This window comes from Aethina tumida, chromosome 2, assembly GCF_024364675.1.
Source record: "Aethina tumida isolate Nest 87 chromosome 2, icAetTumi1.1, whole genome shotgun sequence".
Lineage (NCBI taxonomy): Eukaryota > Metazoa > Arthropoda > Insecta > Coleoptera > Nitidulidae > Aethina > Aethina tumida.
The window spans coordinates 14,962,421-14,974,954 of NC_065436.1; the positions used below are offsets into that span (position 1 = coordinate 14,962,421).

Here is a 12,534-nt window from a genome sequence, read left to right on the forward strand (position 1 = left end):
TTAATTTTAAATCGTAAATGGATTTTGAAACTTTAACCTGTTAAGTTTTGCGGAACAATAGTGAATAATTTAGACAAAATAGAATAGAAAGTTTGGCATTAATAAAGCAGGATTTATTAAAAAATATCGGTTTGAGACCGCCTCAATTCCCAATAGATAGATGGCTATCAGCTCACTTAGTTTCACGCTAGCTGCTCTAATGACACCAAAGACGTGTCTTTAGCATTACGACCCCATCCACTTAGGCCCAATAACACAGAACTCTTCAAGACGGGTTACGTTTATCGACCAGGATGATCTCATATAGTTCCTTCGACAGCATTTTGATTCAACAAAAATTGAGCTATAAATTTGTGGTGGATTTATAGAGTGGGAAGGCAGCACACGAAAGGCCGATCAGCACACCGATAAGGAAAGGAACGTGAGGCGGAACACACCGCAAAAAGTTTAATGGAATATATTTTATGTTTGCTCCACAATTTAGCAAAATGACATGTAGGAACGCCTAGCAAACTTTTTAATCATACTGGGGAAAATCAATATTTTTTATTATCGTTAAATAAAAATATTCAGTGGACGACGTGAATATTACGGTGCTTAAGACGATATTCTGTTGTTACGATAGGAACACGTTGAATTTATATTCACATTTGCTATTTTTGTGAACCAATTTTACGGTCAGTTAGTAACTGTCTCTTCACATTTTTGAATAAATCTGTATTGATTTATTCAGGATCATCGAGTCCATTCGATTCACATTATGGGAATTTTAATATTATGAGAAAATATTTTTGTATTTTTATTTTTCTTATTAAAAAGTTTGGCTTGAAAGCAGTTTAGTCATATCAAAATTACTAATTTTTGCTTAAAATAATGATGTTGAAAATACATTTAAAATATAAACTGAAGCGGTGTGACCTAATTTGTATGTTTATTCGTTTACGTAGGATAGCATTGCTCATTGTTGAAACATCATTAGTGATTATGTATCGCGAGCCATTAGGGATAATCTTCAAACCGTATATCTCTACTCGAATGTGGTGGAATCGTGATTGCGGTGAAATGGAAACTGTAAATAAGGAGAAGGAAAAAAAAGAAGGAAATCGGAAGGGACCAACACCATAAAGCTAACTGACAATTATCCTCCAGAGTCTAATCTCCTTAGCTTGTACTTAAGGGTGTTGACTTGATTTCATCTTAAAACTGTAGACTTAACCTAGAAAAAGTCACCATCGTAGGTAATTAAAGATTAATTCAATTGCCTATTCTGTCTTTTAACCTTTTCGTATTCCATGAAGGTTTAAATATATAATTAAATTATATTGCTTTTAACTCAGTTAAAAAATTATTGAGGTTCTTCGTTAAATTGAATTAAATGTCTCTTCAAGTCTTTAAATATACATAAAGTTTTGGCATATACAATGTGGACATTTAAAATGAATTAAAATTAAATATTAGAGGGGGTATAAACTGTTACTCATGAATAAAAAATTTAATAAACCACATTTTTAACTTATGAATGAAACAAACTTATTAGTTGAATAACGAAGCGATACTGTGCGGAAAAAAAGTAAACGAAAGTTTAGTTTTAGATTAATGATGAAAATTTTAAGTTAATTATTTTACTTCACCAGAAATTAAATCAAACTAGGGAGTAGTAAATCAGAAAGGAAAGGTTTGAGGCGTAAATGAAATCATTAATCATTAAGACCTCTTTCCAACATTTTTAAGCCAAGTAAAGAATTCATATGTAAATTGTTACTGATATTTTTATAGACAGTATTATATATTTTACTTTTTTCAATTATTACATACTATCTAAACAATTTTAAAAGAATTTTGTTCACAGTAGAATAAAATAAAAATTTTATCAAATTTTAATATATAATATGTAATATTTGTGACAAAATATTATTCATTAAAAGAACTTATTTCAACTATTTGTTTATTTCTTAGTTAGACTAAAGGAAAAATTATACATTAACATATGTAAATATTTTATTAGTTATTTTTATTTTTTTATTTTTGGCCTGTAATTGGATTTTTTTGTTGGGTAAATAAAGAATTAATATTATTATTATTATTATTGTTAAAACTTACCTCTAGTTATCTCCGTTGTCCCATTGTACCAGGTGACTTTAGGTATAGGTTTTCCACCTATGGCTTCACATATTAAGTCTACTTCTGTGCCTTCATCCTTAGGTTCAAGAACGGTGTGGTTCTTTATTGAGATTCCATCGTTGCCCAACACTCTTACTGACTTGGGAGCAACTAGAACAATTAAAATTCCCGTTAATAAATATGATAAACAGAATATACGAAATTTATCTATAATTCAATACCCTTAAAGTACTTGTGGTTATCTACCTTAAGGACTAAATAACATGATCACATGTGAAACGACAAGCTTATCATATTTATTTTGTCCAGAATTCGTGTGTTTATCCAATTAAGGTTGTGTTGATAAATATGGTCAGCCTTAGAATAATTAACACATAATTATGTCATATTTATTAGTTTATAGTGTGTAATATAATTTAAGGAAACATTTGGAGTTGTACAAACATAAATTAAATTTAAATTAAGTTTAACTTGTTAGGTTCAGAAAATATACAAATAAATTTCAAGTTACCATGTTTGCAGTGTACTTGTATATTTAAGTTTTGTATTACAGATATTGTAGGTCAACATTCAAGCTCTACAAACGTTATTTCACAATTATGCAAATAATATTTATCCCCATTGTTTAGTCAGAATTACCCTGCAGATTTTCGACTCACGCTAAACAAACAACATCCAATAGATTTTTCTGTTTTCTTTATGACTATATTATATGTCCATATTTACTGTTCTTCCAGCCTTCGCGCCTTTCGTCCATCAGGAAGAGACATGGCAAACACTCGTGTTTGGCACTGCTCCAAACTAATCAGATAAGACAGTTTGAGTGTAGTTTATTTGTTTAGAATTTAGAAAACAACTATTGAACCCCAGACTTTGTCATGAGTCAATAGCGACCAATAAGTGGCAATGTTTTACAGAGATGTAACTTACTTAAATATAAAAAAAGACTTATAAAACTGGGTTTTTGTATAATGAGTGAGAGTCGTTCATTGCGTAAAATATAAATAACGGACTTATAAAAACGCAATTAATTTAAGGAAGCAGAAAAAATATAAAAAAGTAATATAAAGTCACCTCACATACCGCTACCCTTGATAGCATTCTGCTGTGGCAGATGGGGTTGGTATATTAATAGATCGCGTTGCCAACTCATACTGATTTTCTCAATGTAATATGTTCATATTTAATTTTTTAAAAATATTAACAAAAAGAATAAGAGAAAATCCAGCCAATTATTAATACTTAAATACATAAATAATGCCTAAATTTATCATTGTATCGAAATAAAATAAAAATAATTGCAATGATTCAATTTATTTTCCATTTACAAAAAAATTAGCTCAAATATATGTATTATATTTTTAAATGTTGCCCTATTTTATCATGTACATTTGAAATCGGATTAACCTTTACCGTTTACAATTTTCAGAGTGACCAGAGATGGAAAGGCCGGCAACACCGGACAGGTTTATTAATAGGGTTCACATAGGGGGCACACACGGTGGGTATTGCCAGGGATTTACGTTTCACGTTATTGTATTATAGCGTTAATGTGGGTGAGTTTCGGACTGCTGATTGCCCCTTTTACACTCCGACAAATATCATTATCGCGTCCGTGATTCTACTATTACCCAAATTAGGTTATTATTGCTGCTCAACTTTTACGAGAGGCTATAAAAGATTTCGATAATTGTGAAGGGAGAGTGTTGAATAACTGAAAGGTTCCTTTTGGTAATCTGTTTAAATGAATTGACCAATTTCCCGCATTTATTCTCCAACAGTTGGGGATTTAATGTAATTGATTCATGGGCATGTGACCTTCAATAACACCAGAGATAAAATCATTTAAATTTTGATATTTTATTGCCCCTAATCTTCGGATGTTTTTACAAAAAACAATTTAAGACTACGTCCTTTCAGTCTTATATTTTACAATTATTTACAAAATGGGTTGTGTGAGGGGGACCGAACATGTTAAATGGGTTCGTTACCGTAAAGACAAATGTGGGTCCAAAATCTATGTTTGGGGCTTGTAAAGATTGAGACAATATCTCTTCAAGTAAATTTCACGGAAGGCGTTTGAAAAATAGTTACTGTCCCTGGTTCAGCCCGTGATCTATCGATTTTATTTATTTTCCAGTCAAATGAATCATGAATATTCACAATTTATTCCCAGTAGATTTGTTTAAAGTATACTTCATATGATTTATAACTACTAAAAAATAAACAGTGTAAAAGAGTGAACTCGTATATTTGGAATAAGTTAGATGGACCTTGGGAATATACGGGGTGTTTCAAAAATAAGATATAAATTTTTACAAAATTTTTATTAATTACTGTAATATTTTTAGGTAAATGGGACAAAAAAATTAAACCACAATTTTATTTTTTAAATTTAAAGGCATTTTCTCTTCGTATTGTTAAATTTTGATAAAAATTTAGAATATTTAGACGTTTACTAACTTTTATGAATAAATCTGTTGTATGTATTAAAATGTATATAATAAAATACAATAAATAAATTAAAATTATTAATCTCTCTAATAAAATGAAAAAATACTTAAAAAATTGATTTGAATTTTGAAAATAATTAAATATTACATATAATATTTTACAAAATTTAATTTAATGATAATAATAAAATTCTAAAAGAATTAAAACATAGCATGTAGGGAAAATTAGAATTAAAACTCAATTTGGCAAATATTAAAGGCTACATAATGCATTTGATGAAAAAACTATTTGGAAGTAATTTTAAACAGTCCGTAACAGAAGTTGCATTAATTATTGTGAAATCTAATTTAATTATAATATTCAGGGGCTCATGTTAATTAAATTTAAACAGACTCGCCTTTTGTGGAAATTGGAGAATATCAGCATGAAGTGAATACGGTTTTTTTTCAGTTTTCAACGGCTTAATTGAAATCCGTAAATTATTGTTGTTGACTTGACACATTTCAGGAAACAAAATTAAAGCGAAACAATCTTTTTGCTTCATATTCTTCCGCGCTATATATTCCATGTATGCCAACATGTTGGACACAGACCGCCGAGCTTTTTAATTAAAACTTTGTCACTGATATTGACAAAACGGATAAATATTAACTAATGCTCAGATTGGATTTTCGTGTTGAATATTTAATGGAGTTTCTATGGAAGGTGCTTTTTTCGCGAAAATCGTTTGTTGTGGGAACCACTGCTAATTATCATTATCATTATTAATTATAAATATATAGATATATAATTTTGAAAATTGTTGGCATCAATTCAAAATAAGAACAAACATTTACATTGAAATTAATTAAGTTATTTATTTTTAAAATATATAAAAATTTATTTTATAAAAAAAAATAAATAATATTTTATAGAAATGAATGAAATTGAGGATTTTACTCTTATTATCATCATTTATTTCATACAATGTTTATAATACCACTTATCAATTAGGACATAATATTGTATATTCCTCATTTTTCATCTAAAATAAGTTGAACAAAGGTATTTCGTTCTATGTGAGTGTCTTTAATAATATTAGATCCCCATTATTTTTAACAATACTCATATTAGAGGAAAAGATAAATTCCTGTATCAATTATCATGCTTTATATTTTCCTGCTTTTAAATTTTGTTAGAATATTCATGACTTGTGTTTCAGTTTCATAATATTAAGATCAGATTCACTCAAAATTTCTGAATGTTTTAACTTCTCTTTTCATTACCTCTATAAGGATGTAATGAATATATTAATCTAAATAAAATTTTCAAAACCAACATAATAACAGTAATAAAATAAGATAAGAATTGCTGTATTAGATAGCACAAATCTATTAAAATTTAATTAAACAAAGATGATCTAACAAATGTTCAATATTTTCACTATTAGACGAAATAGAACATCAAACTTCATTCCAGTGTTAAATACGGATATCATCGTATTCGAGACCATTCGAGTTATTCGCTTTACGACTAGACAATGAAATCTTTGTTTAGCTGTCTGTAGACTCGAGCTCAAAGTTTGTTCACTCTCCCAGAAAGGTGCTCTTTGAATTTGTTTTGCTTTATGCACTACTCAAATTATTTTATTAGACTCAGCGCAAAGAGTATAGGTAATTAATTAATCATCTTAATTAAACAAGTGATTTAATTAAAATGTTATTAGAATCTGACGTTGAGTCTAATTTCTCTTGCTACTGATGCAAAATTTCGACTGCAACCATTATTATTCTGTTAAGAGCCAGGAAAACATAATAATCAAAACCAAAATTGCCAATAGTTCAGTAATTATGTTTTTTTGTTGTTAGTTTAGAAAATAGAACGTTCCAATTAACCGTAATAAAATACGGAAACTCCGTTGGATAAATACCGTATGTGCAGTTAAACATAAATTGTTTAAATACTAAACAACAATTAAGCGTATATTAGCCAACAAACAAACAAAACACGTGCATACATTCGAAAAAAATTGCTGATATTACGTAGCACACTATGAACAAAATAAATCAATTTGATATGAACAAGCGAAATAATAAATTTATTACAGTTAAGCTCGATACTCCGGTTATGTTGATAAATCGAATGTCACCAACAAAACTGCGACCAATGTGGAAAAATTTAATTATGATGACGTGATGGAAAAGTTACTTTTTCTCAGTTTATGGTATTGCCGCAGTTTGAACATGGAAATCATATAGTCATATCCGATAAATTAATTAAAATTAAATTGCCCGGTTGTTATTAAAACAATTTTAATTATTAATTATATTTTCAAACCGATGTCTTGGTCACGATTTAATTCACAGTTGAATTTATTAATATTTATATTTTAATAATATGGTTGTACCACTAATATCTCTAATACTTTGGTGCTTTAATAATAATAGGGCAAACTTCCATTGTTCCCGTGATGCATAATTTTATTAGCTGAACCATATAAATCCACTATAAAATTAGCATATTGTAAATTAAATTTATATTGGAAGTATATTTTGAATTTGTATTTCTGGGTCGTAAAGTTTCTAATAAACTTTTACGGTAAATATTTTATTTTTGTCGGAATTACATTACCCTTAGTTCTATGCATACGAATTAGGCTATAAAGTTCATATATGTATTTATAAATTTAATGAGTAGGTATTTTTTAGTTTATAATAACAAAATTGGAATTATCTCGCTGTATGTTATAGGGTAAACACTGTATTTAAAGTAGACTTGACTGACCTAAAACTTAAAAGTACAAAGGTTAGTTACATGACTTAGTTTTTGTTACCAGATATTGTATAAACTATTTTTGAAATCATAAAATAATCAACAATTTATCTTGCTTATAAATTACTAAACTATAATTCTCTGGATAAAATAATTACCATAAATTAGATATTGACCAAATAAGGAGATTATATTACATTAACATCTTAACACAATTTTATAACTAAATTCTCCTATTTTCAATTAGCTACACTACTTCATATAGTACCTAAATTATGTAGCTTTTTAAATTTCTTAATTATTTCAACGACATTAACTGAGATCCTTGGATAGTTCATAAACTAATTGCTAAGTTAGATGAAATTGCTCAGTTTATAAACTATTGAATTAATTTGTGAACTAGCCAAGTCCGCACTTTAACTGTACATATACATAATATAATAATATAAAATCATGTAATTTTTACCATCACCAGTAACAAAATGACCATTTGAGGTCAATAATTAATATAAACATTAATTAATGGCACGCTGAAACCAAATACTTCAAATTTTAGACACGATACAAAATTAAATTTTCTTATTTTCCAACCCTATCTCGCTAATATCAGCATTATTAGTTGTAGCAGAGACAAATTCTCTTTTAGCTTGGGTACGCCGTATCTCCAGTGTAAAATGCAAAGGGAATTTGGGCAGGTGAGCGAGGCGGTTATTTAGGAATTCTCTGTCACCTCTGTAATTAAAGTTGGTAACCGTAAACGGTGTCTTTGTCACATCCTGACCGTTATCCAATAGCTTCGGCCGGTCTAGATCCAGGATCGAGAGGGCAACTCGAACTAATGTTCTGGCTGCAATTCAGGAGGATTTACCACGGACGCCATTACTATTTTCCGTTCTCGTTCTCAAGGTAATTACCATATCAGTTATAATACAATTAATTACGGTTAGAATGTAATTATTTTCAATGAGAACAAAATAATTTAATTTATATTCGTATAAGTATTATTATAGTTTTCATTTAAAGAATTAAGTAATTTCATTGTAATTGAAATAATTAACTTATGTGTATTTTATTTTTTTGTCAATTTAGGAATTTATTTAATAATTTTATTATCTTTAGGTATCTTATGAATGTTAGTAATGACATATCAATCACATAAAATGTGATGTGTGATATGTGTTACATTCCTTTGACAATAAGTGAGTGTTCCACTTTTTAACGTCTATACCTTTGTAATCCTGCAGAAGAACATTTTGGCACAGGAATTTAATTTCACACGGAGCAAGAACTGCACTCATTCCTGGAACACGTTAGACGAGTAAACTGGTGATTTACGAGTGGCATCGAGTTTTTTCGGCTCAAGCCAATTTATACCACTTAAATTAAAAATTGTTGATTATTCCACTCCTCTAATATCTCAAACAATTATTTTTCAAAGAAGAAAAATTACAAATGTTGGAGATAAATATTATTGTTAATTATTAAACACATGTTATACATTTATCACAATTATAATAGAGATTCATATTTCATTGGGAGCTATTTTTAAAATTATAATGTATTATCAAATTAAAAATTATTTTCACCAGTTAAATAATTGAAAAGTTGTAATTAAATAATCAGTCAATTATGTTTACATGTGAAGCACATTTATTAGTAAAATACATGCACCAATGCACTGAGCAAAAAGTTATTTCAATAGATAATTTAATTAGTAAACTGAACTACGGTTCATTCATTTAATTACTTAATATAAATAATTGCATATTGATACAAATTTACAGTTTAATTTGTATTGTTTTTATTAAACAGGCTTTTATAAAATATTACTGTGCTCTGTCAAAGGTTAAAATTACGGTGCTACTTAATTTAAATTCAACAAAGATTCTTAATTCCAGTGGCCTTTTCATATGTTAAATAAAAAAGTGCCGGAAAACCCTCAATCTCGGATTTATTGCATTGAACAAATTTAAATTTGAGTTTGAAAGTGTTCAATTGGATAGCAGCACGAAGGAAATTTTATTTGCATTCGTGGGACGTGATGTTTTGCTTATTTCATACGAAAAACCCATACAAAAAGTATCAAAGAAAGTGTTTTAACTAAACCCTCAAGAAATAGGGTGCAGTCAATACCGATGAAGAGACTGTAAATATTTGGTGTTTATAATTCAGTTGCCTTATTTAAAAATTGTGTATTATGCTACCGCAGCCGTAATTTATAAATTCCAAAATAAAATATAATTTCTAATTAAGACTTCCACAGACAAAATTGGGCAATAAAGAGGCCGACCTGTATTTTTCGGTGTTTTGCATTTACTTCCACCGCCGAATGCGTATCGAGATGGGAATCGAGATGGGAATCACAATAAAATATAACTTTTATCTGTTCCCGTAATGCAAGAAACTCGAGTTTCTTTAGTCTTTTTTACAGACGTCGTAAAAATACACGTTGTGCCGCCTTCAGATAAATCGCCTAGATAAAAGCCCCCGACTCGCACCTGCACTTACGAAAATTTAATTAAAATTTCGCGCCGAAGAATAAATTCCGCACCGGGAGCGTTAATTGTGTCGAATTATTTTTACAATCGCGGAATTTCTGGCTATACTGATTTAAGTGGCGGGAAACTGAATTGCGTTTTTACGAATTACTGCCCTTATTTTAGAAAATGAAATTTAAATACATATTTACTAATTTTAATTAAACAATGAGGCAGAATACGTTTGACAACCTGTCATATATATAAAAAGTTTAATTAACTAATAATAGGTATCAAGTAACTACAGCAACAGTGAAACGAGAACAAAGACGCGGCAAACAAAAATGTCTGGCTATACGTTATAATGATACAAAGTTATAAAAATATAGCACAAGTACTCACCAGTTTAACGTTAGTTTATAAGAAACATAATGTATGCATTGTAAGTAAAATATTTGCTCTGTTTCAATTTTTCATTACAATGGGATGTATGTGGTACAATGTAATAAATTCTTTCGTGTACTCATTTTATTGCATTGGATCTTTTAACTTTATAGCGCATTGGAATATTTCATTCTTCAAGTTAAATGCTTAGAAAATAATGTACTCGTATGTATAAGAAAGCAAAACTTTTACAATCTTTTTAGCATACGTTTTTGACACAAAATTTGTATTTTGTCAACATTGTCTCGTTGGACCATAAAAATGAAATTATAGGTCACTGAATTTATGAAATATTAAAAATCACTACATTGGTGATAAACAGGTTAAATAAATTTAATTAACTCAAATTAATGTTATTGAAATATCTCTATAATATGCATAACATCAATAATATAAGCAATAATAATAAATGGGACAACTTTCAGTTTGGCAATATTGTTATTAATAGTAGAAAATGTTCGTTAATTTCATTGGTTGAAGTAATAGCGTTACTGGAGACGTTTTGTCCCATAAGGCTTAAGTCATCATCTTTGAGATGTCAGGTTTATAAATGTTCCCTCAGATTTCTGTTGAGAATTACGTAAGTTCTTTCTAGTTTCCTTCAATGTTTAAATATTTTCAAGAACTAAATTAATGTCAGTTTCTCATCTACTGAATTTACTTACAGTTTATTGCCTAGTTTAATTTTACAGATTCATAAAACTGCATTATTTTGTCAAAACGTTCAAATTCAAATTTATTCTTTCAAATTAATTTGTTCTTTTTATATTTCACTTCCTTTCGTTTGTTTGTAGCAGATTGTGGCAGCATCAAATGATGGTGACCAATTAACTTTTTTTACATTTTTCTTTAATTTTTCGAATTTCATATATTGAATTAATAATTTTAAATTTCAATTTAGTGGGCTATTTTTATTTCTTTTAACCTTAATTTTTTCATATATATGAACATAAGATTAGGTTAAAAATTAGATTAATTAACAAATTTTATTAATGTAAAATAACAATTTTAATATTTTATTTTAATTTAATTTATTTTTAATTTTTTAAGCGTAGTTTTTTAAATTTAAATTGATAATTTTATTTTTTTACATTTTTCTTTAATTTTTTAAATTTTATATGTTGAAATTAATAATCTTAATTTTCATTTTAGTTGGCTATTTGATTTCTATTAAAGCTTTTTTTTTAATATGAGAACAATAGATTAGATTAAAAACTAGATTATTAATTAAATGAACTTACAATTAATTAAACTATATATAAATTAAAACAAAAAATTGAACGGACAAAACAATTTAAAACATAATTTGATCTTTTTTTAGAGAAAAATAAATTCAACGAGATGTATTATAAAAAATTTTTCATCTGTGAATAAATATCAAAAATAAGAAGAGCTTAACCGTGAACGAAGGGCTCAAATGTGATACTACAGAAACGTAATGAAGGCAGATCTAAGGCAATTTCTTATGTTGTTAGCGCCCGTTTCTTTGCCTGATTTTCAATATTCCACACTTCGGCCTAATTGCGAATTCCCTGTGGGTGAGATCTCGCTGATTTTCTCTAACTCGGGCCCATTGTTCCATATTAACCTAACTTCTCTATTTGCTTTACTCTCACTGATATTTTGTTTTACGCCGGCCTCGTTTCTGCAATGCGCCCCGGGAAACGTGAAAAAGAGCACAGCTTTACGAGTAATGCTCAAAAATTAAATGGGGAGCCATTTTAAAGGGCGATCTCCCCTTTTCGCCAGTATTCTTGAAATTGGTTTATGTTTCAAACCATTTCGTATAATATATATAAAAATGTCATAAAAAATATACAAAGGCATTCCTAGGAGAGTATTTGTTTAAACAAACTCAAATTTTGCAATGCATGTACTGCTTTACATATTAATTAGCATATATTATTTACATATTGCAAATTAAGAAAAACTGTTACTATTTTTTAGTTTCTGACATTTGCATTTTCTTTCTAGAATTAAGATATTTACTTTTCATCAAAAATAGTTTTATTTTGTCGATAAATCAAAGTGAATAATAATTATAGAACTATTTTTTGTTTCGAGAGAAAGTCGTGTTTTTCTTTATAAATACTTAGTTCATCAGGAAGATGAATTTAAATATTTTATCTTACTTTTGGAATAATTATATTTTAATATCAGTGTCATTAAACTCTTCTAATTTGGTTGCCAGTTATTTTTTCAAAGATAAACTTTATAGTGTTTAAATAAAAATATTTGTGTTTTATGGGACATAAACGTGGCTGATATGATTTAATTTATCATTCGC

General features: G+C 28.3%; 1 protein-coding gene across 9 annotated transcripts in view; it reads right to left on the bottom strand.

The window, feature by feature from the left end:
* Nucleotides 1-12,534, bottom strand: part of LOC109597576 (B-cell receptor CD22) — a 287,560-nt gene that overhangs the window by 40,431 nt on the left and 234,595 nt on the right. For all 9 annotated transcript variants that reach the window (XM_049962668.1, XM_049962669.1, XM_049962665.1 and 6 more), the window contains one exon: nt 2,101-2,271. In XM_049962668.1, the coding sequence (XP_049818625.1) occupies nt 2,101-2,271 (171 nt within the window). The remainder of the gene's footprint in view (nt 1-2,100; nt 2,272-12,534) is intronic.